Below are 27,204 nucleotides of genomic sequence, written 5' to 3'. Positions count from 1 at the left end.
AAAAGAGTGTAAAAGGAGGGAGTTAGGAGAGGGAGGGAAGGAAGAAGGGAAGGAAAGAAATGAAGGAAGAGAGAAGGAAGGAAAGGAGATAGGGAGAAACAAAATATGAGGGAGTGAAGGAAGGGAGAGAAGAAAGAAAGAAATGAAAGAAGAAGGGAGTGGGAAGAAAGAAAAGAAAGGCGGGAAAGCAAGCAAGCAAGCAAGGAAGGGAGGGAGGGAGGGAGGAAGGAAGGAAGGAAGGAAGGAAGGAAGGAAGGAAGGAAGAGAGGACAGAAAGAAGGGAGGGAGAAGAGGGAGGGAAGGAGAGAGATAGAGAGGGAAGAAGGGAAGAGAGAAGGAAGTAGAGGGAAGAATGAAAAAGAGGGAATGAAGGAAGGCAGGAAGGGAGAGGAAGTAAGGGGGGAGGAAAAGAAAAGAACAAAAAAGGAGGGAGGGAAGGGAAGGGAAGGAAGAAGGGAAAGAAAGAAGGAAGGGAGAAGGAAGGAAAGGAGGGAGGCAAAAGAACAAAAAAGAGGAAGTGAAGGAAGGAAGTAAAGAAATGAAAGAAGAAGGGAGTGGGAAGAAAAGGGAGAGAAGGAAAGAGCAAGGAAGGAGGGAAGTAGAAAGAAAAGGAGGGAGTGGGAAGAATGAAAACAAAGGGGGAGAGAGAGAAAAGAAGGGAAGAGAGGAGGAAATAAAGGGGGGAAAGGGGACGAAGGAGGGCAGGAAGGAAAGAAAGGAAGGAAGAGAGAAGGAAGGAAAGGAGAAAGGGAAGGAAGTATAGGAGGGACGGAAGGAGAAGAACAAAAAACAAGGGAGCAAAGGAAGGAAGGGGAGTGGGAAGAAAGAAAAGAAAGGAGGGAAAGAAAGGAAGGAAGGAAGGAAGGGAAGGAAGGAAGAATGCAAGAGAGGGAGGGAAGGAGAGAGAGGGAGAGGGAAGAAGGGAAGAGAGAAGGAAGGAAAGGAGAAAGGGAATGAAGTATAGGAGGGATGGAAGGAGAAGAATGAAAACAAGGGAGCGAAGGAAGGAAGGAAGGAAGGAAGGAAAGAAGAGTGGGAAGAAAGAAAAGAAAGGAGGGAAAGAAAGCAAGGAAGGAAAGGAGGAAGGAACGGAGGAAGGGGGAAGAATGCAAGAGAGGGAGGGAAGGAGAGAACGGGAGAGGGAAGAAGAGAAGGAAGTGAAAGATGCCTCCTCCTCCTCTCTTCAACGCAAGGAGGGTGGCATCGAGCGAGGCCTGTTTAATATTTGATGATGATGGGCAAATGCTTCCTGTCTTGAGTAGTGGGCCATTCTCTCTCTCTCTCTCTCTCTCTCTCTCTCTTCCTTCCCTCCCTCCTTCCCTCCGGCCAGGGCTGTCCAGACCCTGTGTCTGCTGGGTAATGGACAATGGGGAGCAATAGAGATCCAGAGGTATGTTGTGCGCATACCCACATAAAGCGCCATCCTGCCATTTCCTGCCGGCCGGCCAAAGAGAAAGGCTGCCATGAGCCACAGGTGCAGGCGAAATGTCAGGAGAGAATGCTGCTGGGCTAGGCAGCCCGGGAAACTCACAGATCTGTGTGTTGTCCTGCAATCTTATTAATTACTACCAACTGCAACCAGAGTTTATGACATTCCTGTAGGTTTTTTTTGGGCTATCTGGCCATGTTCTAGAGGCATTCTCTCCTGACGTTTCGCCTGCATCTATGGCAAGCATCCTTAGGATGCTTGCCATAGATGCAGGCGAAACGTCAGGAGAGAATGCCTCTAGAACATGGCCAGATAGTCCGGAAAAAACCTACAACAACCCAGGCCATGAAAGCCTTTGACAAGACATGATGACATTCCGCTTTGGCTCAGGACGAAGGTGACCGTATGTCGCAAATCGCCCTAATTGCAGCGAGATTGTTTCCCCGCCTCCCCTCCTCCGCTTACCTTGTGACCTGTGTCCGGGTGCCGAAGTCAAGGGCCCGCATCGACTGCAGCACTTCCACGCAACCCATGTACTGGGGAGGGAGGAGAGAGGGAGGAAGAGGAACATGTCAGCAGGCCCCAAAGGGGACCGTTCTGCCTTTATTGCCTCCTCTGCCTCTGCCCCACTTCCTCTCCTTGCAAAGTAGGTCAGCCAGAGAAGGAAGCGCATGGACTCAACGCACCCCCTCCGCTTGGTGGGTTCCTGCGCTGTGTGAATCCGTTCATGCAAACACTGACCCGGCCCATGAAGGATATACATACATGGTACACATCAGGCCCTCCCTCCAGGTGTTTTGGACTCCAACTCCCACCATTCCTAACAGCCTCTTCTCTGGTGGTTTTTAAGCAGAGGCTGGATGGACATCTATTGGGAGGGATCACTGAACTGGGTGGCCCTTGGAGTCTCTGCCAACACTAGGATTCTCTCTCTCTCTCTCTCTCTACCTACCTACCTACCTACCTACCTACCTATCCATTCATCCATCTAGCTACCCGTCCATCTATCTACTTTCTATCTATCTATTCATCTATCCATCTACTCTATCTACCTATCCATTCATCCATCTAGCTATCCATCTGCCTAATTTTCTCTCTCTTTCCCTCTCTCCATCTACTCTATCTATCTATCTATCTACCTACCTACCTACCTACCTACCTATCCATTCATCCATCTAGCTATCCATCTACCTGCCTCTCTCTACATCTATCTATCTATCCATCCATCCATCCATCCATCCATCCATCCATCCATCCATCCATCTACTCTATCCATCTAGCTATCCATCCATCTATCCATCCATCTATCTACCTATCAATTCTACATCTAGCTATCCATCTACCTATCTACTTTCTCTCTCTCTCTCTATCCATCTACTCTATCTATCTATCTATCTATCTTTCCATCCATCCACCTACCTACGTATTCATCCATCCATCTATCCATCTATCCATCCACATACCTTACCTACCTATCCGTTCATCCATCTAGCTATCCATCTAGCTATCTCCTTGATCCCTCTGTCTATCCATCTATCCATCTACCCATCTACCTATCCATCTACCTATCCATCTAGCCATCTATCTATCTATCTATCTATCTATCTACCTACCTACCTACCTACCTACCTATCCGTTCATCCATCTAGCTATCCATCTAGCTATCTACTTTATCTCTCTCTCTCTCTGTCTATCTCATCTATCCATCCATCCATCCATCCATCCACCCATCCATCCATCCATCTATCCATCCATCCATCCATTTATCCATTCATCCATCCATCCATCCGTCCGTCCATCTGTCTACTTCCCTACCTACAGGTTGGACTAGATGGGTTCTCCCTCCCTCCCTGCCTGCCTGCTTATTGATCTACTGAACTCTTACCTCTGCACCTCTGCCTGCTTATTGATCTACTGAAGGTCTTACCTCTGCACCTCTGCCCCCCAAGGGATACCCAGCCCAACCCATCACAGAGAGAACTCTTTCCCTTGGGGCGCCCTCCAACTCTGGGATTCTATTCAATCTATTTCTCCATCCATCCACCCAACTCCTTAAGCAGAGGCTGGCTGGCCATCGTGTTGGGAGGGGTTTGATTGTGCTTGTCCTGCCTGGCCGAAGGGGCTTGAGGTGGCCCTGGGGGTCCCTTCCAAGTCGAGGGACCTTTCCTTCCCCCGCCCTGTGTCTCCAGCTGAGCGAGGAAGGCAAGCGGAGGGGGGGGGGGGCTGGGTCCTTCCTTGGGTGTCGCAGGGGGGCAGCAGCCGGGTGCCTCAAAGTGGGTCGCTGCGCCAGGGAAGGGCCTGTGCGCCAAGCCCCCGGGGGCAGATGGACGGATGGACGCACACTCACTCGCTTGCTCACTCGCTCCCCGGCACACGCCCGTCAAGGGCAATCATGTGGCGGAAGGGAAGGCCGGGGGCAGGCGCCCAGGCACAGGGAGGCCGGCCAAAGAGGAGGAGGGAGGCGGGGTGGCTGGGAGGTTAGTGTCCATTGTTATCATGATTACTACTAGACTCACAGAGTGGGAAAGGGCCCCAAAGGAGGCCATCCAGTCTACCCCCTTCTGCCATAATAGGGAGATACAATCCGAGAGCTGGAAGGCGCTACAAAGAGGGCCATCCAGTCCAGCCCCCTTCTGCCTTCATGCAGGACAAGCACAATCAAAGCACCTCGATAGATGGCCATCCAGTCTCTGTAGTAGCCATGACAATAGCACTACTAGTAGGAACAACAACAACCCCAGGAGCAATCCCAGTCCAACCCCCTTCTGCCTTCATGCAGGAAAAGCACAATCAAAGCAACCTGATAGATGGCCATCCAGTCTCTGTAGTAGTAATGACAATAGCACTACTAGTAGTAACAACAACAACAACAACCCCAGGAGCAATCCCAATCCAACCCCCTTCTGCCTTCACGCAGGACAAGCACAATCAAAACACCCTGACAGATGGCCATCCAGTCTCTGTAGTAGTAATGACAATAGCACTACTAGTAGTAACAACAACAACAACCCCAGGAGCAATCCCACTCCAACCCCCTTCTGCCTTCATGCAGGAAAAGCACAATCAAAGCACCCCGATAGATGGCCACCCAGCTCTGTAGTAGCCATAACAATAGCACTACTAGTAGTAACAACAATAGGAGCAATTCCAGTCCAACCCCCTTCTGCCTTCATGCAGGAAAAGCACAATCAAAGCAACCTGACAGATGGCCATCCAGTCTCTGTAGTAGCCATAACAATAGCACTACTACTAGTAACAACAACAACAACAACAACAACAGGAGCAATCCCAATCCGACCCCCTTCTGCCTTCATGCAGGAAAAGCACAATCAAAGTACCCTAATAGATGGCCACCCAGCCTTTGTAAAGAACAACAACAGGAGCAACCCCAGAGGCCACCCCCTTTCCTCCTGCCCTGCAGGAAAAGCACAATCAAAGCCCCCCTGACAGATGCCCACCCACCCTCCCAAGGAGGAGCTTCCAACGAACTCTGAGGCAGAGAGTTCCTCTTCTGAACAAGCCCTGGCTCACTCACCCGGACGAGGTAGGAGACTCCGGGGCCCATGACCTTGTCGTCGGGGTGCAGCCACCCGCGGCTGGGCTTGTTGACAAAGCTGCCGTGGCGCGTCCACTCGTCCCCTCCCAGCTGGCCGCCTTCCACCCGCATCTTCTTCCCGCCGCAGCCCAGCTTGTTCATATCCTGGGAAGAGAGAGCCAGAGCTGAGCCCGGGGAGGCGGCAGCAAGGGGGGGCAAGGGGGGCAAGGCTGGCGGGGGCAACGCTGGGGGCACGGGCGGGGGCTCTTCCCTGGAGAAGCCCCGGAAGCCGCCCAGCAGCGTGGCGGCCGGGTTGGAGAGCTTGAGGTTGGCCATCTTGGGGAAGAAGGAGCAGAGGGTGGTGGGGCTGTCCTCCGACTCCGAGGAGAGCTCCCCCAGGGGCAGCATGGGGCTCAGCGAGGACGACGACGAGAGAGAGCCCGCCGGCAGGAGCGCAAAGGGGTCCGGCGGGGAGCCCTCCTCATCCTCCTCCTCCTCCTCTGCCGCCGTCGCCACCCCCGCCACAGCCACCCCCAAGGGCCCATCCTCCAGGGAGGAGAGGGAGTCGTTGCGCAGGTGGTTGTATCTGCTCTTCTGGAGGAGGTCCATCCCAACAAGTGAGTCCTGGCCAAGCTCACGCTCCTGCCAACGCCGGTCTGAAGGTGATGCTCTGCCTGGACGACATGGCTGACCAAAGGGAGGGGATCCAAGGAGAAATCCACCCCTGGGTTAGGACTGTCCGGTTATGGTAATCGCTGTTGTCCTTGCACCAAATCCACTCAATCGAAGGAAGGGCCAACAGACCACGCCAATGACAGCCGAGATCCCAGTCTGTGGTCCTCAAAGCTGGGATGCCAGAGAAGAGGGAGGAGGAGGACAGCGCCTTGGGACCCAAGGGGTTAGGACTGTCCGGTTACGGTCATCGCTGTTGTCCTTGCACCAAATCCACTCAATCGAAGGAAGGGCCAACAGACCACGCCAATGACAGCCGAGATCCCAGTCTGTGGTCCTCAAAGCTGGGATACCAGAGATGAGCGAGGAGGAGGACAGCGCCTTGGGACCCAAGGGGTTAGGACTGTCCGGTTACGGTCATCGCTGTTGTCCTTGCACCAAATCCACTCAATCGAAGGAAGGGCCAAGAGACCACGCCAATGACAGCCAAGATCCCAGTCTGTGGGATGCCAGAGGAGAAGAAGAGGAGATGAAGGAGGACAGCGCCTCGCGTCCCGATCTCCGATTCCCACACTGCTGAGCCTCTCCCTGCTTTGATTTGGATCGTCGTCCTTCTTCTGCTGCTTGAGGATGACAATCGGAGAGCCACGTCCTGCGAAGGAGAGATGGAGAAACGGCCCAAAGCGAGGGAGGCCACAGAGATGGATCCGGGAAGGTGGAGGCAGTGGGGAGCCTGCCAGGAAGCCGAACACAAGCCGCTCTGTTCAGCCACCGAAGAGGAGGAGGAGGAGTGTGTGTGGGGGGGGGGGAGCCCACGTGGGCAGCAGTGATGGGCAGCGGTCAGCCGGAGATGCCGGACCCGACCGTCTGGAGGCGGCCTTCTCTGGAGAGACAGGCCCCTCCCTCCTTGCAGCTCAGGTGCCCGCCGGCAGTGTCCTCTTTGGGGTCCCCCCTGAACCCCTTCCTGTCCGCCCTTGGATTCTGCTGCGGAGGGTGAATTGCTGCCGCTTCCTGAGTGCGGCTCCGGCAGCGAAAGAAAGAAAGAAAGAAAGAAAGAAGGCGGAGGACGGAAAGAGGCCAAGCCTCCACTGCCACCAATGGAGGAAAGGAAGGAAGGAAGGAAGGAAGGAAGGAAGGAAGGAAGGAAGGAGAGAGGAGGGAGGGCACTGCTGACTCACAAGGGGAGAGGTGGGTGGGTGGGAGGCCCCTGCCCACCTTGCCTTTGCAAAGAGGGAACGCGGGCCAAGCGGAGGACGCAGAGGCCAGGCTCCAAGGCAGGAGGGGTCAAGGTGAGCAAGCACTCACTCATTCACTCACTGGCTCACTCACACTCAAGGTCACTGGGCTCCAGACAAGATGGAGGGACCTTTCGGAGTGGCAGGCATATGGCACAGGCATCACAACAACAACAACTACTACTACTACTACTATTATACTCATATCTAATGCTCACCTTCGATGGAGCGTTAGACTTGAGTCAATATGAGGCCTGGGCAAACTTCAACCCTCCAGGTGTTTTGGACCTCAACTCCCATAATTCCTAATAGCCGGTCAATATGGTAGTTATGGTGGCTGACGAGGATGCTCAGAGGTAGTGAGGTGAGGATGCTTGCCATAGAAGCAGGCAAAATGTCAGGAGAGAATGCCTCTAGAACATGGCCATATAGCCCGAAAAAACCTATAGCAACCCTGTGATTCCGGCCATGAAAGCCTTCGACAATACGTTGACGAGACTGTTTTATTGTTTTAATGCTTGTTGATGTATTGTTTTCATTAGGATTTATGTTTAATTGTGGTTTTACTATTGTAATTGTATTGGCCAACATAAGGCCATTATTCTTGCCATGAATCTTGCCATTATTTTTGTGTAAACCCGCTTTGAGTCCCCCCAGGGTTGAGAAAGGCGGTATATAAATACTGTAAATAAGTAATAATAATACATAATAATAATTATTCTCTCTTCCAGTGGCTACTTTCAAGTTAGGGAATATGCCTCCCACTTTCCTTCCAGCTTAAAAGGTCCCTATGGCTTATATTATTATTATTATTATTATTATTATTATTATTTATTTCTATTAATATTATTATCACCCAACTTCCATCGCTGATTAAGAGGCAAAATGGCCCACAACATTAAAAGACACATGCAGTTTGAAATCTGCATCATATAAACATGACAATAAAACGGAACATACAATCATTAAACGGAGTCAGTTAGGAATTGTAACAAAAAACATACCACTTTTTGATTTCTCATTAGGATGCAAAGCGGCTTTCAACACTACAAAACAGGGCAATTTCAAATCCAGAAGAGACCCCAAAGGCCATCCCTGTCAAACCCTCTCTAGGCATGATGGAAGGAAAACAAAACCCAAAACCCACCCCCCATAACCTGTAATACAATGGAATACTACAACACCCATCATCAGAAAGAACTAGCACTGCTATCACTAGATGCGGAAAAGGCATTCGACAACCTGAACTGGAACTTCTTTAAATTACTGATGGACGAATTAGACCTAGGCTACCAATTTAAGAATGCTATAAACACTAACCAAGAAGCAAGAATTCAAATAAATGGACAACTAACAGAAAAGTTCCAAATCAGTAAAGGGACTCGACAAGGATGTCCCCTCTCCCCCTTAATATTCATAATGGCACTAGAAACATTGCTGGAATACATAATAAGACGGGACAGAGAACTGAAAGGATTGAAGATTGCCAAGCAAGAATTCAAATTAAGGGCTTTTGCGGATGACGTGATCTGCATCATAGAGGACCCAGTCAAAAACATAGAAAAGTGGATATCAAGAACCGAAGCATTTGGGAAGATAGCGGGATTCAAAATAAATAATAAGAAGTCATCTTAACTAAAAACATCACAAAAAAGAGAAAAGAAGAACTACAAGAAAGGACAGGATTCCAAGTTAAGACCAAGATAAAGTACCTGGGAATATGGATCTCGGCTAGTAATGCACAATTGCTTCAGAACAACTACATGGAAAAATGAACCCAAATATTATTAAAACAAGTCCGTTAGCAATAATATTTCAAAATCCAAGCGCCTGCGACAATCTACGTCATATAGACATGGAAACAGAATAAAACAATCACTTAAAACAGGTCAGTTAGTAGTAGTAGCAGCAGTAGTAGCAACAACACAATCCAAACACCTGCAACAACAACAACAACAACAAAATGTTATTTACACCCCGCCACCATCTCCCCAAAGGGGACTCGGGGCAACTTACATGAGGTCATCAATACAATAAACACAATATAACACAAAACACAACAAAAATCAAGAAATAAAATAACATAAAATACAATATGCTGCCAGCCAAATTGAAGCGCCAAAAGTGGGCGCTAGAAACAACATCATACGAAAGCTGACTGGCACAACCTGGGGATCACAACCAGACACAGTGAAGACATCTGCCCTTGCGCTATGCTACTCTGCTGCTGAGTCTGCATGCCCAGTGTGGAACACATCCCACCACGCTAAAACAGTGGATGTGGCTCTTAATGAGACATGCCGCATTATCACGGGGTGTCTGCGCCCTACACCACTGGAGAAAGTACACTGCTTAGCCGGTATTGCACCACCTGACATCCGCTGGGAAGTAGCAGCCAAAAGTGAAAGGACCAAGGCAGACATCTCCAGCTCATCCCGTTTGGGTATCAGCCAGCACCTCAACGACTTAAATCAAGACATAGTTTTCTAAGATCTACAGAGGCACTCGCTGGAACACCTCAGCAAGCGAGAGTCCAAAAGTGGCAGGCTCAAACCCAGAACCTCAAATGAGAGACTTCCTTGGAAGGCGCTGAACAGGCTGCGCTCTGGCCCCACGAGATGCAGAGCCAACCTTCAGAAATGGGGCCGCAAAGTGGAATCCACGGCATGCGAGTGGGGAGAAGAGCAAACCACTGACCACCTGCTGCAATGCACCCTGAGCCCTGCCACATGATGCACAAGGGAGGACCTTCTTCTTGAGGCAACACCAGAGGCACTCCAAGGGGTCAGATACTGGGCAAAGGACATTTCACCAACTACCAAGTTTGCAAAATCTGTGGGTTTTTTTTCTTTTCTTTTTAATCTGTGTGTTTATTTTGTTCCGTTAGAATTGTAATACAATGGTATGGTTGCTGATGACACGATAAATATAGCAAAATTGAAGCGATATGGCAGGCCTGCCACCCAAAGCATCCCGCCTTTGTGTTTTCTAAAATCCAGATTATTTTGCACTACACCCCCCATCACCATTGCCAATGCTGAGGGGTGCTTAAGGCCAGGAAGGAAATCCAAGGAGACCCCATCTTTCCAGCCCCAGATCTCAGGGCAACCTTTCCAGATAAAAGGAAAGAGGGAGGGAAGGAAGGAAGGAAGGAAGGGAGGACGGAAGCCGGCCTGAGGAGTGGGTGGCTGGGAACGGAAAGGGGTCCGGATCCACCCCCAGCCCTTCCCTTCCTTCCTCTGCCGAGAAAACACAAAGGGGAAGAGGCCGGGAAGCCCATAAGGTCCCAGCAGTCATTTCCTGGGTTTATTTTGCGTGCTTCCAATGTGCGGACAGCCATTGTTTCTCTCCAAAGTGCAAGGGACCGGGGCCACATTCGTAGCTGCAATGGGGTCTTCCCCTCAAAGAAACCTTTTACAACATTTAATAAATCCAGTTTGAGAAAGTTTCCCCGGGAAGTTTCGTGTTGATTATATATTACATTATTAGCATAGTACAATATCAGTTTTAAATATTGTTATATTATACTATACCAATTATATTGTAATATTATTAGTAATATTACATGTAATATAAATATATAATTATAATATATTATTAGTAGTAATATTATATTGCATTACATTATAATATTATAAATATTATATGTTTATACAATATATATTATATTATATTATTAGATATACATACATATATATACAGGAAACCTGCCCACAGTTTGGGGTTCGGCCTTGGTCCATAGACCCAACTTTCAGGGGAAGCTCAAGCAAGTCGATTCCCCTTCCGAACCATTTCAGTCCCCCCACAAAAGCAACACGTTGTTCACTGCTTGGCGAGTCCAAACGCATCTTCTGGACCTGAAACCTGCGGCCGTCTGGCTTCCTACTCCCTCTCGAAGGGGCTAAAAACAACTGGTTATGAGCCTGGCCTTCTGTGTGGGATTGGTTATACAAACCAAGTCTCCCTACTATGTACGAGCCTAGCCTTCTCCTTCTGCATGATATCTGCTATAGAGACCAAACATCACACTAGTTATTTATTTATTTATTTATTTGATGTACTTATTAACCGCCATTCTCAGCCCTTACGGGCGACTCATGGCGGTGTACAGTACACATAAAAAGACAGTTACAGAGGCCAGTATCAACAACATATGACTATACGACAAATACAAACTACATAAAAATCCGCTTCGTCTCTTAGTAGAATCATAGCCAGTCTCATCTTCCTTATACCATTCCAGTTCTCATTACCGTAATGTTGTTGCTTAGCACTTAATTAAATGCCCTCTCGAACAGCCAGGTCTTAAGGCTTTTTCGAAAGGCCATGAGGGAGGGCGCCTGTCTGATGTGTGCCGGGAGAGTGTTCCACAGCCGGGGGGCCACCACCGAGAAGGCCCTCTCCCTCGTCCCCACCAGCCGTGCCTGTGATGCAGGCGGGATCGAGAGAAGGGCCTCCCCAGACGATCTCAAGGTCCTCGTGGGCTCGTAGGCCAAGATGCGGTCAGACAGGTATTTTGGGCCGGAACCGTTTAGGGCTTTGTAGGCCAACAGCAGCACCTTGAATTGGGTCCGGTAGCAAATCGGCAGCCAGTGGAGCTGGGACAACAAGGGCGTTGTGTGCTCCCTGCTACCCGCTCCAGTTAGTAACATGGCTGCCGCACGCTGGACCAGCTGAAGCTTCCGGGCCGTCTTCAAGGGCAGCCCCACGTAGAGAGCGTTGCAGTAATCCAGGCGGGATGTGACAAGAGCGTGTACCACCGTGGCCAAGTCAGTTATGGGTCCAGCCTTCCCTTTCTGCATGGTATCTGCTATAGATGTCAAATATTCCAACTAGTTGTGGCTCCAGCCTGCTTAGGCTGCACTCGACTCCACCACAGACACCCAGAAATAGTTTTCTAAGATCTGCAGAGACACTCGCTGAAACACCCCAGCAAGCAAGAGTCCAAAAGTGGCAGGCTCAAACCCAGAACCTCAATCAGTGGCTGATACCAAATGAGAGGCTCCCCCCTGGGCGACTTGGAAGGCTCTGGACAGACTGCGCTCTGGCCCCACGAGATGCAGAGCCAACCTTCAGAAATGGGGCCACAAAGTGGAATCCACGACAAGCGAGTGTGGAGAAGAGCCAACCACTGACCACCTGTTGCAATGCACCCTGAGCCCTGCCCCATGATGCACCAGGGAGGACCTTCTCAGAACTACACCACAGGCTCTCCAAGTGGCCAGCTACTGGTCAAAGGACATTTAGTAGAAGGCTAAGTTTGCAAACTTTGTGTTTTTTTAAAAAAAAAACACAATTCAACTGTTTGATTCACTCCTGATACGATAAATAACCCGATATTCCTCCAGCCAAAGCCCCTCTTTGCCCGTGAAGCCAATCCCTTTGCCGTCCCCAAAACCCAGCTGTTGCAAAAGGGGCAAAGCGTCCGAAGGGGAAAGCCCGAATCAGGAGGCGGGAGAGGGCCACACCAAAGGACGGACGGAGGGACAGACGGCGAGAGAAGGAAGCCAGCCCCGCCACCAGCACCGCCACCCCTCCCTTACCGTGTATTCCATCCCTGGCGGAATGGCGGCCCTTGCCTTGCCTTCGTCAAGATGGGGTCGGACCTGCAGTTCGGCAATAGAGAGGGAATTAGCCGGGACCAGAGAGAGGCCGGGGCCAAAGGGAAGGCCACAGGGACCCTCCCCGGACCAGAGCTCTATCTAACACAAGGTCCCTCTACTGAGCTGAGTCTAATGCAGTGTTTCTCAACCTGGGGGTCGGGACCCCTGCCTGGGGGGGGGGGTCACAAGGGGGTGCCAGGGGGGTCGCCAAAGACAATCAGAAAACACCGTATTTTCTGTTAGTCATGGGGGTCCTGTGTGCCAAGTTTGGCCCAATTCTATCGTTGGTGGGGCTCAGAATGCTCTTTGATTGTAGGTGAACTACAAATCCCAGCAACTACAACTCCCAAAGGTCAAGGTCTATTTCCCCCAAACTCCACCAGTGTTTACATTTGGGCATATTGAGGATTCATGCCACGTTTGGTCCAGATCCATCATTGTTTGAGACCACAGTGCTCTCTGGATGTAGGTGGACTACAACTCCCAAACTCAAGGTCAATGCCAACCAAACCCTTCCAGTATTTTCCGTCGGTCATGGGAGTTCTGTGTGCCAAGTTTGGTTCATTTCTATCCTTAGTGGAGTTCAGAATGCCCTTTGATTATAGGTTTATTATCATTATTATTATTATTATTATTAGTAGTAGTAGTAGTAGTAGTAATAATAAACCTATAATCAAAGGGCATTCTGAACTCCACCAAGGATAGAAACGAACCAAACTTGGCACACATAATAATAATAATAATAATAATAATAATAATAATAATAATAATAATATAATAAAATACATACAATAGCGAAATAAAATAACTCCCAAACTCAAGGTCAGTGCCCACCAAACCCTTCCCGTATTTTCTGTCAGTCATGGCAGTTCTGTGTGCCAAGTATGTTTCAATTCCATTGTTGGTGGAGTTCAGAATGCTCTTTGATTGTAGGTGAACTATAAATCGCAGCAACTACAACTCCCAAATGACAAAATCAGTCGTCTCCCGCAACCCCACTAGTATTCAAATTTGGACGTGTCAAGTATTTGTGCCAAATTTGGTCCAGCGGATGAAAATACAGCCTGTATATCAAAATTTACAGTTATGAAGTATCAATGAAAATTATTTTATGGTTGGGGGGGTCACCACAACATGAGGAACTGTATTGGGGGGTCTCAGCATTAGGAAAGTTGAGAACCACTGGTCTCATGGATGCTCACCTCATTGTTCCAAACCCTCAAACCCTAAAAAGTATGAGGAATGGTGGGAGTTGAGGTCCCAAACACCTGAAGGGAGGGCCCAACTTGGTCTACATGTCGTTCAATTTGCATGCTAATGGCAGTGTAGACGGACCCCAGACTCAAGGGTGAGCATGTCTGTCTCTGTGTGTGCATATATTATCTATCCTTTTTCCTTTTGGTGGTTCTGAAATCAGCGTGCGTCTTCTAACCGATGGTCTCATAGAATCAAAGAAATAGGTTTAGCATTGATTTCCTCATTCATTCCCTTCCACAACCGACGTGCGCTGGCTGCAAAAGGGAGGCTTTGCCATTGTTTTTTGCCTCAAGCGAAGAGCCTGGTTTGCAGAGCAACAATGATGAGGACGGAAAGGCGAGGCCAAGAGGCCATGGAGATAAGGCCCTCGGTAAACAAGGCGTGATTGATGCGCTGCCTGCCAAGAGAGGCCAGACGGGCAGGCGGAGAGAGTGAGGGGGGCGGGCAGAGGCCAGGCTGGGAAACACAACACCCTGGGCCAAAATCCAAAGTGGGCCAAACCCCTTGGCTGCTTGGGGCGTGCTCCCAAGTTGTGCCAAGCGGTTTCCTTGGCAAGGTTTCCTCCAAAGAGATTTGCCCCTCCCTGACTTGCTCTGAGGCTGAGACAGAATGATTTGCTTGGAGTCAATGAGTGGGTTTCCACAGGTGACCAAAAAGCACCCCAAACCTGGCTTCCAAGAATCCTAAACCAATGCTCAGACTGTGCTGGACGGGGTCCCACTCCCCCTGAAGGCGCAGGTTCCCAGCTTGGGAGTGATCCTGGACTCATCGCTGAACCTGGAGCCCCAGGTCTCGGCGGTGGTCAGGGGAGCTTTTGCACAATTAAAACTCGTGCGCCAGCTGCGCCCGTACCTTGGGAAGTCTGACTTGGCCACAGTGGTCCACGCTTTGGTTACATCCCGTTTAGACTACTGCAACGCTCTCTACGTGGGGTTGCCTCTGAAGACTGCCCGGAAGCTGCAATTAGTCCAACGTGCGGCAGCCAGGCTACTAACGGGAGTGGGGTACAGTGAGCATACGACTCCTCTGTTGCACCAGCTCCACTGGCTGCTAATTAGCTTCCGAGCACAATTCAAAGTGCTGGTCTTAACCTATAAAGCCCTAAACGACTCCGGCCCAATTTACCTGTCTGAACGTATCCTCCCCTATGAGCCATCAAGATTGCTAAGATTGTCTGGAGGGACCCTGCTCTCGATCCCACCGGCCTCACAGGTGTGGCTGGTGGGGACGAAAGACAGGGCCTTCTCGGTGGTGGCCCCTTGACTCTGGAACTCCCTTCCACTGGAGATCAGAACTGCCCCTTCGATCTTAACGTTCAGGAAACAGGTGAAAACTTGGCTTTGGGGATTGGCATTCGACGAATGAGCCATGACCCTGTGATATGGATGGAGGACGACGAATAAGGACTTTGATGACGACTGACCACAGTAATTATATGATTGTATTTTGCTATTTTAATGTTTTAGTGTGATTTAGAATATGATGTTTTAATGACTCTTTGTAATAGTGATGTTGGAAACCGGCCCGAGTCCCTCGAACGGAGGTGAGAAGAAGACCGGGATACAAAACTACCAAAATAAATAAATAAATAAATAAATAAAGATGGGAGCAGACTGCAAATGCCGGGAATGTGGGTGGCCAGGCCGAGGCCGAACCCCTGAACTCAGCCCTGCTTTCTCTCCATTCCAGGCCAGAGGATGCCGCTTCGGGTGGGCCATTTCCTGCGGAAGCAGACGTGGCGCTCCCCCCTTCCATGCCCCGGCTGCTCCTCCCGCAAGGAAGGAAGGAAGGAAGGGCTTTGCAGGAAAGAGGAAGGCCTTGGCCAGGAATGGCGGGGGGGGGGGGGGGGGTGAACTACAACCCGGGAGGAGACCTGGGCCCACCCATAACATGTGAAACAAACAGCAGGAGAGAGGAAAGGGCAAACCTGGCCCCTTCTGCAATCATGCCTGCCTCGTCTTTCCCTGCCCTTCCTCTCTACCCTCCCAATGATTAAAAGCCATGCCATTTTGGGCCCCAGGAAGACCCCCCCCCCCCAAGTGACCAAGGAAAAGGGGAAAAACCACAGCCATATTTTGGACTACAAATCCCAGCATCTCCCAGTGCATTCCCCCAGAAGCATAGGCCTCCCAGGACCCACTCCGAGTCTCCTTAGACAGCGAAAACACACCACCACAACAACAACAACAACAACAACTTTTTCCAGTTCTGATCTGAAGCCTTATCTTCTTTTGACTTCTTTCTGCCCAAGCCGCCCAAGGGACAATTTATTTTAAGGAGACTGGATGCTAGCTAGGTAGGAGAATGCTCCAAGACAGAAAACTTGCCCTTTTCTGTATTATTATTATTATTATTAATAAATTTGCTACATTTGTATACCACCCCTCTCAGCCCGTAGGCGACTCAAGGCGATTCACAAGGCAACAATTCAATGCCAATAACATCACAAAACAGCATTATTATTATCATCCCTAAGGTTATTTTTCACTAAGTGTAGGATCTAACTCAGGCATGGGCAAACTTTGGCCTTCCCTCCAGGTGTTTTGGACCTCAACTCCCACAATTCCTAGCCTCAGGACCCTTCCTTTTCCCCTTCAGCTGTTTAACCTATCTATTTGCCGAGCGAGCGAGCGAGCGAGCTACCTACCTACCTATCATAGATTGGACTGGATGGCCCTTGGAGTCCCTTCCCACTCTAGAATCCCATCTACTTCTCTATCTATTTACTTATCTATTTACTTATCTATTTACCTATCTATCTATCTATCTATCTATCTATCTATGTGTTGGACTGGATAGCCTTCTTTGGGGTCCCCTCAAACTCTAAGATCCTCTCTGTCTCTGTCTCTGGAGGTCTTTAAACAGAGGCTGGATGGCCATCTGCTGGAAGAGATCAAATTGTGCCTGCCTGGGCTAGACTGGATGCCCTTTGGGGTCCCTTCCAACTTTCAGGTACGATGACTGCTTAACTCATTCATTGTGTCCTCTATGGTAGAAGGGGTCTGGACTGGGTGGCATTTGGGGTTCCTTCCAGCTTCAGCAATCAATCAATCTATTTCCTTCTCCAGAGGCTGGATGGCCATCTGTCAGGAGAGCTTGGATTGTGGCAGAAGGGGGCGCCCAGAGGCTTGGACCGGCTCATTGCACCCATATATGGGGCCTTTCCTTGTTCTTTTCCCTGATCTTTCACATATTTCATTTCGACATTATTATTTGCTTGTTTGTATTTTATTTTGTTGTACTGTAATTCTGGGCTTGGCCTCATGTTAGCCGTCCTGAGTCCCCTTTGAGGAGATGGTGACGGGTTATAAATAATAATAATAATAATAATTATTATTATTATTATTATTAGCTGAGGGTGAGCTATGCAGCTACTAAATTTCAAAATGAAAATAGATAGCAATAAAATTACATTAATTGAGGCACCCGTCGGTTGCTTTCATGTGATATTATTTCTAGCACCCACTTTTTGCTTGACAGTCAAGAAGGGCTGAGTGACTCCCCGATATGTGGGCGTCCTGCAATGCTCCCGTGGGATTCTTTCCTGGATGTAATCCTCAGAGCTCGAGAGGCCTGTCTGTTCTTAACACATGCCTGCACTTTAGAGAGATTAGGAACCAGCTGTTTTTCCTTGTAAGAGCACGTCGAGCTTCAGAAAGCTTCTGTGCAACCATTTCAAAGCTCCCTGCTTGGGCGGTGATGGCACGATCGTCAGCATAGAGGAAACACTCTGTCCCTTCTGACAGCAGCTGGCCATCTGTGTAAATTTGTTTATTTATTTATTTCGGTTTCTTCTACCCCGCCCTTCTCACCCCGGGGGGGTCTCAGGGCAGCTGACCAAAAACAAGGCACAATTCGATGCCCGCATCACATAACAGCAATAAAACAAAATAGCATCAATTAACAATTAGCAACAATCCTTACATTACAACCATAAAACCAATAAAACCAATACAAACCAATTTCTCCTCATTGACGGTCAGCGTTCGCTATCTCATCGTCCAAATTCCAATTCCACAATTGTCAGTCCTATTCGTCTGGTTGTCCTTATCTAGCTGTCAGATTTCCCAAAGGCCTGGTCCCACAACCACGTCTTTACCTTCCTCCTGAAGGAGAGGAGGGATGTTGATGCCCTAATTTCCCCCGGGAGTGAGTTCCATAGGTGAGGGGCCACCACTGAGAAGGCCCTGCTCCTCGTCTCCACCAACCTCACTTGTGACAGCGGTGGGGTCGAGAGCAGGGCCTCCCCAGATGATCTCAGACTCCGGGGTGGGATGTACAGGGAGATACGTTCGGACAGATATGCTGGAACAGAACCGTACAGGGTTTTGTAGGTCAAAACCAGCAACTTGAATTGAGCTCGGAACTGAACCAGCAGCCAGTGGAGCTGACACAGCAGGGGGGTGGTGTGCTCCCTGTATGTCGCTCCGGTGAGCAGTCTGGCTGCCGCTTGCTGGACCAGTTGAAGTTTCTGAACAGTCTTCAAGGGCAACCCCACATAGAGTGCGTTGCAGTAGTCTATTTGGGATGCTAAACATTGATGGAGTCAGTCTGCTCCCCTGAAGCAGGCACAGGTGGGGTGACCTGGAAGACTGCACTCTGGGACCATAAGATGCAAAACCAACCTTCAGAAATGGGGCCACAAAGTGGAGTCCCCGACATGCGAGTGCGGAGAAGAGCAGACCGCAGACCGCCAACTACAATGCAGCCACACACGCAATGGAGGACCTTCTCACAGCCTCACCAGAGGCACTCCAAAGGGTCCAAGGACATCTAGCATCATGCCAAGCCCTTAAACTCTGTTTGTGTTTTGAAATACATCGCAACTGCACCCTCGGGTTGTTTCTGACACAATAAATAAAATTATGTAGGGCTTTAAAGGTCAAAGGCAGCAGCTGGAATCGGGCTCGGAAACACATTGGCAGCCTGTGGAGGTGCTGTATTCGGCCCAGCACCTGCCTGTCAATCCCCTGGATGCAGATTTAATAATAATAATAATAATAATAATAATAATAATAATAATACTTTATTTATATACCATTCTATCTTCCCAGGGGGACTCAGGGCGGTTTCCAAACACAACGTCAAAACATACAGTCACAAATTGAACAATAAATAACAGTAACAGCCACATAAGCACGGAATTACACAACAACACATAGTATTAAAAGGAAAAATCCGGCCTGCTTTTCATGTCTACTTGTTAGGACATGGAAAAGGAATGGGTCAGGACAATCAAAAGGCTGGGTCAAGACTGATACAGATTGAAATAAGATGGGACCGGCATTTGGGTACAGCACTGTAGGAGGTAAGCGACAAAAGCCAAGACGGGCTATTTCCAGGGGCCTGTCAGGAGAATGACCAGGGTAATATAGAGGGGGCTAGGTCGTGTCCGGACAGTGCCTGGGCTGAGCTACCATTGGTCACTCTCGAAGATTTGTTGAAACCACCAAGTTTTTAAACTCTTACGAAAGGAGGGGAGGGATGGGGCCTGCCTAATTTCACTGGGGAGGGTGTTCCAGAGGCGGGGGGCCACCACCGAGAAGGCCCTCCCTCTCATCCCCACCAGTAGTTTGCATATCTTGCACATGCCGCCCGCTAATTGTTATTTTACTGTGTATGGTTTTGCTTTATTGTGTATTTTTTTGTACGTATATGTTGTATGTATTTTACTGTGTTGTTACTGTGTTTTGGTTTTACTTTATTGTAATATGCTGTTGACCTTGGCCTCATGTAAGCTGCACCGAGTCCCCAATCCTGGGTTTGGGTTGGGTCAATTAGTTAGTAACCAATCAAGGATTACTATGTGTAAGTGTATTGTATATAAGGAAACCATCTACAATGTATATCCCCCCCCCCCCCCCCTTGATGATGTGCTGTTGTGCTGGTATTCGTCAAAGACTATAAAAGAACCTGTCTACTAGGACAAGAGACTGCGTACTGTGGTGAGTCTGTAATATCATCTAGACTGGGGGAAAGACAATGGTAAAAACTGACAATGGCTGGGCATGTGCTCAAGTGTCTACTGTGGAAGCAGAAGGCTGAAAAGTGCGGAGCAGGAGGAAAGCTGCTGGAACGCGCTGAGGCTGTGCGAGTGGGAAGTTAAATCTGGCCATAACACCCTCCTTCCCTCCACCTCTGGCCCAGCGGGAGTTTCCGGGCACTCTTGAGGGTCAGACCCATGTATTGTTTAGGGCAGGAGTCCTCAAACTTTTTAAACAGAGGGCCAGGTGACAGTCCCTCAAACTGTTGGAGGGCTGGATTATAATTTGAAAAGAAGAATGAATAAATTCATGTAGTGCAAAAAACATTTAAAAACAATACAGTAATTAAAATGAAGAACAATTTTAACAAATATAACCGTATTAGTATTTCAGTGGGAAGTGTGGGCCTGCTTTTGGCTGATGAGATGGGATTCTTGTTAATGTTGTTGTTGTTGTGTGCTTTCAAGTCACTTCAGACGTACGTTGACCCTGAGCGAGGGCCAGGTAAATGACCTTGGGGGGCCGTATCCGGCCCCCGGGCCTTAGTTTGAGGACCACTGGTTTAGGGCTTTATAGGTCATGACCTGCACCTACAATTTGGCTCGGCAGCTTATGAAGCTATTTTTAATAGGGGTGTTGTATGCTCCCTATAGTTTGCTCTAGAAAGGAGTCTGGCTGCCGCCTGTTGTACCAGTTGGAACTTCTAGTCCGTCTTCAAGGGCGGCTCCACGTAGAGTGCATTGCAGTAGTCCAGCCTGGATGTGGCCAAGTCAGGCCTCACAAGTGGGAGGTGTGCCAAGGCCCTCCTTCCTTAGATCTCTGGCGCAGCGGAAGTTTCCGGGCACTCTTGAGGGTCAGCCCCACGTAGAGCCCCTTAGAGTAGTCTAGAGGGGAGGGAACCAAGGCGAGGCCTAACCCGGGCCCGAGTCCCCACTGGGGCGGGGTATAAAGTTTATCATTATTATTATTATTATTTATAATGGAGCTGTTTGAATAGGGGTGTTGCATGCTCCCTGTGGTTTGCACCAGTAAGGACCCTGGCTGCTGCTCGCTGTACCAGTTGAAACCTCTAGGCCGTCTTCAAGGGCGGCCCCACATGGAGTGCATTGCAGTAGTCCAGCCTGGATGTGGCCAAGTCAGGCTTCACGAGTGGGAGGTGTGCCAAGGCCCTCCTTCCCTAGATCTCTGGCCCAGCGGGCGCTCTTGAGGGTCAGCCCCACGTAGAGCCCCTGACAGTAGTATAGAGAGGAGGGAACCACGATGAGGCCTAACCGGGGCCTCCAGGCGCCCTCTCCCTGCTGCCCCGAAGCCCCTTCCCGAAGAAGAAGAAGGCAGAAGAAGGAGGCCTTACCGGGAGGGCGGCCTGGGCGGTGGCGGCGGCGGCGTCGGCAGCATGGGGGGCTCTTCCTCCTCCTCCTCCTCGCCCTCCTCCTTCCGGCTTCCCCTCGGCGAGGCCTCCTCTTCCGCTTCCTCCTCCTCCTCCTCAGGAGACACTACTTCCGAGGCGCCCCGCTCCCCCGTCCTTCCCTACTTCCTGAACAGCAAACACTTCCGGGGATATGGACTCCGCCACTTCCCACAACGCCCGCATTGCCCGCTGGGACATGAAGTCCTTATTCATATCTCTCTCTGGCAGTCGCAGCCTTGCCCGCACTACGACTCCCGGCATCCTTTGAGACCGCAGCCTTGGTTAAAGAAGGGAGCCAATCAGGCTCGGCGACGTCACGGAGGGGAGCCAATCGGGCTCGGCGACGTCACAGAGGAGAACCAATCAGCGCTGGCTTTGAAAATATTTCGCTCCTCAAGTGTCGGTTGGAGAAAGTCGTTGAAGAGGGAGACGGGGGCGTAGCTTGCTCGAGGGAAGTCGGGAGGGGATTGGCCCGCCGCGTGGCCCCGCCCCTTTCCGAGCCCCGAGCCGTCCAATCGGGGGCGAGGAGAGGCGCGCGTGCGCAGGAGGGAGCCCGCGTTCTCCTCAGGGCCTCCGGCGTCATGTCGCAGAAGCAGATCTACTATTCCGACAAGTACGACGACGAGGAGTACGAGTACCGGTAAGGGAGGGGGGGAGGGGCACCGAGGGAAGGAGGGAGCCAGGAGGAAGGAGGGGGCGGGGCACCGTTGCCCCGGCAACGCCTCAGGCAGGCCAACCGGAAGTCTAGGCCTCCCTTGGGTTGCCCTGAGACTTCCGGTCTGCTTGCCATGTTCCAGAAGCACTCCCTCCTGACTCGATGCGCCCACGTGTGACTGTTGCCATTGGCCACCCTGATGAGCACTAAATAGCCTTGCAGCTCCAAAGCCTGGCTGGTTGCTGCCTGGGGAGATCCTTTATTGAACTAAATCTGGCTCCCAATACTTAAAAAACTCTAAAATCAGGACAGTAAATAAAGAGCAACATTCAGAAAAACAGGGAATTTCAGACAAGAAACAATCAGGGCCAGTTAACACCTCTCAACAAAGGATCCCCTCCCAGGCAGCAATCAGCCAGCCCTTGAAGCTGCAAGGCCATTCAGTGCTTAGGCAGGCCAACCGGAAGTCTAGGCCTTCCTTGGGTTGCCCTGAGATTTCCGGTCTGCCTTGCCATGTTCCAGAAGCATTCTCTCCTGACTCGTTGCGCCCAAGTGTGAATGTTGCCATTGGCCACCCTGATGAGCACTAAATAGCCTTGCAGCTCCAAAGCCTGGCTGGTTGCTGCCTGGGGAGATCCTTTATTGAACTAAATCTGGCTCCCAATACTTAAAAAACTCTAAAATCAGGACAGTAAATAAAGAGCAACATTCAGAAAAACAGGGAATTTCAGACAAGAAACAATCAGGGCCAGTTAACACCTCTCAACAAAGGATCCCCTCCCAGGCAGCAATCAGCCAGCCCTTGAAGCTGCAAGGCCATTCAGTGCTAATCAAGCTGGCCAATGGCAACATTCACACTTGTCTCCAACAGACAAGAATCCTTTCTCCCACCCTGGACATCATTCCACAGGGATATATGCAAACCCCATTTCCCTCGTTTCCAACAAACCAACAAGGGATTCCCCCAGGCAGTAAGAAGCTAGGCCTTGAAGCTACAAGGCCATTAAAAGCTAATCAAGGTGGCCAACTGCTACATTCATGCCTACCTCCAACAGATAAAAGTCCTTTTTTCCCACAGGGATATAGACCCCACTTGTCTAGCTTCCAACAGACCCCTCAACCTCTGAGGATGCTTGCCATAGATGTGGGGTGAAATGTCAGGGGAGAATGCTGCTGGAACATGGCCATACAGCCCGGAAAACTCACAGAAAGCCAAGGAAGGCAGCCTTTAGGACCCAGCCAGGGGCTGCTGGGTGTTTATTTCCGTATCTTTAATAATAATAATAATAATAATAATAATAATAATAATTTTATATTGTTGTTTATTTTTAATTCTATTTTAAATACTATATATAAAGTATAATAAAAATTTATTTATTTTTAATAGTCCCAAGTTTAATTCTATTTTAGAGTTTTATATGCATCAGGTTGTCAATTGCACTGTTGCCTGCTTCAAAGACTATTTATATAGGTTGCTGTGAGTTTTCTGGGCTGTGTGGCCATGTTCTCTCCTGACGGCCATGAAAGCCTTTGACAACACACAGGTTATATATAAATAATAATAAGTGCGGCTTGAGAACATTTGAACTGCTGTGGCTCAATGCAATGGGGTGCTGGGAAGGAGCTGTAGTTTTATAAGGTCTTTAGAATAGCAAAATGGGGGGGGGTGTTTTGGTCAACATTGTTTTCACCTCTAAACTGCCTGAGATGTGTAGGTCTAGGGATCCATTGTTGGAAGGGGTCACCTGGTCTGCCCTTTGCTGCTGCACAACCCGATCCCTCTCGACAGACGGCCGCCTGGCCTCTGCTTCAAAACCTCTCAACCGAGGCTCAAAGCGGCAAGCGCCCTTGTGACCCGTGCCTCTCTTCCCCGTTTGGCCTCAGGCACGTGATGCTGCCCAAGGACATTGCGAAGCTGGTGCCCAAGACCCACCTGATGTCGGAGTCGGAGTGGCGGAACCTGGGGGTCCAGCAGAGCCAGGGGTGGGTCCACTACATGATCCACGAACCAGGTGCGTTGGGGGAGGAAGCGGGGCTCTGGCTCTCACCAAGTGCCCGTTGCGAGCAGCAGGAGCCCGGGTTAATATAGAATATATGTAAACAAGTGTTACATATAGGGTTCGGTCCTGGGCCTAGAGTTGGAAGAGACCTCATGGGCCATCCAGTCCAACCCCATTCTGCCAAGAAGCAGGAAAACTGCATTCAAAGCACCCCCAACAGATGGCCATCCAGCCTCTGTTTAAAAGTTTCCAAAGAAGGAGCCTCCACCACACTCCCTCCGGGGCAGAGTTCCACTGCTGAATGGCTCTCACAGTCAGGAAGTTCTTCCTCGTGTTTGTTTATTTATTTACTTACTTACTTACGGCATTTCTATGCCACCCTTCTCACCCCGAAGGGGACTCAAAGCGACTTACAATATATATTTTCATACAATATATTATATTATTAGCATAGTACAATATCAGTATATATTACTATATTGCACTATACCATTATATTGTAATATTATTAGTAATATTACATGTAATGTAAACATATAATTATATATATTTATATATTTACATTATTATAATTATAATATTGAATTATTATTACTATGTTCAGATAGAATGTCTTTTCTTGTAGTTCAGATCATCTGGGGAGGCCCTGCTCTCGGTCACAAGTACAAGAGACAGGGCCATCTCAGTGGTGGCCCCTCGGCTGTGGAACGCCCTTCCTACAGAAATTAGATCGCCCCCCTCCCTATTAGCATTTTGGAGGAAAGTGAAGACCTGGTTGTTTGAGCAAGCATTTGAATAGGTAGTGTATTGATTATAGGAATCTGGAACAATGGATTATGAGACTGGATCTTGATTCTACCCATGAGACGCTAATGAGATGTTATAGTTATGTTTAATTGATTGTTTATTATGTCATTGTTTTTAACTGTCTTTTAACGCTTTTTATGATGTTGAGCATTGAATTTTGCTATTGTTGACCGCTTTGAGTCGCCCAAGGGCTGAGAAAAGCGGGATATAAATGAAGTAAATAAATCATAGAATCCTAGAATCCTAGAGTTGGAAGAGACCTCATGGGCCATCCAGTCCAACCCCATTCTGCCAAGAAGCAGGAATATTGCATTCAAATCACCCCTGACAGATGGCCATCCAGCCTCTGTTTAAAAGCTTCCAAAGAAGGAGCCTCCACTACACTCCGGGGCAGAGAGTTCCACTGCTGAACGACTTTCACAAATAAATTGTTTGAAGCCATTGTTCTTCATCCTAGTCTCCAGGGCAGCAGAAAACAAGTTTGCTCCCTCCTCCTGATTACTTTCCTCTACATATTTATACTTTGCCGTCATCATGTCTCCTCTCAGCCTTCTCTTCCTCAGGCTAAATATGCCCAAGTCTTTAAGCCGCTCCTCATAGGGCTTGTTCTCCAGACCCTTGATCATTTTAGTTGCCCTCCTCTGGACACATAATCAGGGTAATCAGTCGTGGGAGTCTGTGCTCTTCTTGCTGCCCTGTGGCTGCGGTGTTCTTGCCAAGGCTGGCTGAATAATCTCTCTCGCTTGCTCTCTCTCCCCGCCAGAGCCCCACATCCTGCTCTTCCGGAGGCCTCTGCCCAAGAAGCCTGAGAAGTGATGCGGGCGGCCTCTTCCCCGCCATCCGGAGACCAGCACCTTTCCAGCCACCACTGCATTCTTGTTTTCTGCCAAGAGTTTGAAAGACAGTTTTCAAATGCCAAGAAGCACCGCCCCAGGGATGCCTGGCCCGGAACAAAGCCCTCCTTCGCTGCCGAGCGGTGGCTTGGCCGGACGGGCGGGAGGATGGACGGGGTGACGCTCCACCAGCCTCGCCATGGACAGCCCCGGCCTTCTCCCCACAGAAGGGCGCTGGCGGAGCTTTGGCCAACCCGGAAGCAAGTGCCACGTTTCTCTCTCTTCGTTAAAGTCTTTGTAAATGTGCATTTCTTCCTTTCCTCTGAACTTTCAAGGTTTCTTTTTTTGGAATTACTGTTTTGAAGGCTCTGTCAATAAAGTTGTCAATAAAGATACACACACACAGCTCTGCGGGGTTTCCTTTCCTGTCTGTGCCCTTGTTTAGGAGATGTCACCCCACATTGGAAAAATGTGGCTTCTTGTGGAAAGGGATGGAAGGAAGGAAGATTGACATAAGAGGCAACATGGCAGCCTCCTGAGGGGAACTCCCGGCTGCCATTTTATTTATTTACAATATTTCTATGCCGCCCTTCTCACCCCAAAGGGGACTCAGAGCGGCTTACAAGATAAATATACATACAATATATTACATTATTAGCATAGAACAATAGCAGTATTAAATATTACTATATAATATATAATGGAAGCAGTTGTGGTTGATGCAGAAGCTGCTTTTTGTCCTTGGGTATCTGACATGGAAGTGACAGAAAGTCCCCATTATATTGGAATATTATTAGTAATATTACATGTAATATAAAATATATAATTAGAATATCATATTATATTACATATTTTAAATATTATATGTATATACATTACATAATAATAATTAAAGGTAAGAATAATAATATTTATTTATTTATGAGATTTGTATGCCGCCCTTCTCACCCGGAAGGGGACTCAGAGCGGCTTAAAAGATATATATACATACATACAATATATTATATTATTAGCATACTACAATATCAGTATTATATATTACTATATTGCACTACACCATTATATATAGTAATATTGGGTTGTTGTAGGTTTTTTCGGGCTGTATGGCCATGGTCTAGACTCTAGAGGCATTCTCTCCTGACGTTTCGCCTGCATCTATGGCAAGCATCCTCAGAGGTAGTGAGGTCTGTTGGAACTAGGAAAGTGGGTTTATATATCTCTGAGGATGTTTGCCATAGATGCAGGCGAAACATCAGGAGAGAATGCCTCTAGAACTGCAGACTACTTCAATCAGAGAAGTCAGCCATAGCAGAGCACCTGATGAACCAACCTTCATCCCTAGCTCCAGCAGACAAGAGTCCTTTGTCCCACCCTGGTCATTCCACAGATATATAAACCCTTTTTCCTAGTTCCAACAGACCTCACTACCTCTGAGGATGCTTGCCATAGATGCAGGCGAAATGTCAGGAGAGAATGCCTCTAGACCATGGCCATAAAGCCCGAAAAAAACTACAACAACCCAGTGATTCCGGCCATGAACACCTTCGACAATATATAGTAATATTATTAGTAATATTACATGTAATACAAATATATAATTACAATATTGTATTATTATTACTAGTATTATATTATATCACATTATAATGATATATGTATGTACAATATATTGTATTATTAGTAAAGACATTTTTGCCTGATTCCTGCCATTTTACCTCCTGAGGAATACTCCCACCCGCCATTCTCGCCTCCTAATTTCCTTCAGGGAGGGAGGGAGGCAACCCAC

At 48.9% G+C, this 27,204-nt stretch overlaps 2 protein-coding genes across 4 annotated transcripts in view; one reads left to right on the top strand and one right to left on the bottom strand.

The window, feature by feature from the left end:
* Positions 1-21,201, bottom strand: part of SHC1 (SHC adaptor protein 1) — a 34,861-nt gene extending 13,660 nt beyond the window's left edge. Inside the window, exons 1-4 of one of the 3 annotated variants that reach the window (XM_067472266.1) lie at positions 21,067-21,201; positions 12,415-12,477; positions 4,965-5,129; positions 1,895-1,965 (exon numbers count right to left, since the gene is read on the bottom strand). In XM_067472266.1, coding sequence (XP_067328367.1) covers positions 1,895-1,965; positions 4,965-5,129; positions 12,415-12,426 — 248 coding nt within the window. In that variant the 5' untranslated portion in view covers positions 12,427-12,477; positions 21,067-21,201. Of the gene's footprint in view, positions 1-1,894; positions 1,966-4,964; positions 6,771-12,414; positions 12,478-21,066 lie in introns of those variants that run through there. The other 2 variants (XM_067472267.1, XM_060757906.2) reach the window with 2 other exon arrangements.
* A 422-nt stretch (positions 21,202-21,623) lies between these two features.
* CKS1B (CDC28 protein kinase regulatory subunit 1B) lies at positions 21,624-25,824 on the top strand. The gene is made up of 3 exons (XM_060757909.2): positions 21,624-21,763; positions 23,663-23,790; positions 25,349-25,824. Exons 1-3 carry the CDS (start codon positions 21,705-21,707, stop codon positions 25,399-25,401), a joined length of 240 nt encoding a protein of 79 aa, XP_060613892.1. The 5' UTR covers positions 21,624-21,704; the 3' UTR covers positions 25,402-25,824.
* Positions 25,825-27,204: the final 1,380 nt, after the last annotated feature.

The sequence above is a fragment of the Anolis sagrei genome, chromosome 12 (genome assembly GCF_037176765.1).
Source record: "Anolis sagrei isolate rAnoSag1 chromosome 12, rAnoSag1.mat, whole genome shotgun sequence".
Taxonomy (NCBI): Eukaryota; Metazoa; Chordata; class Lepidosauria; order Squamata; family Dactyloidae; genus Anolis; species Anolis sagrei.
Note: the sequence above shows the minus strand (reverse complement) of the source record. Positions and strands in the feature narration are given on the sequence as shown.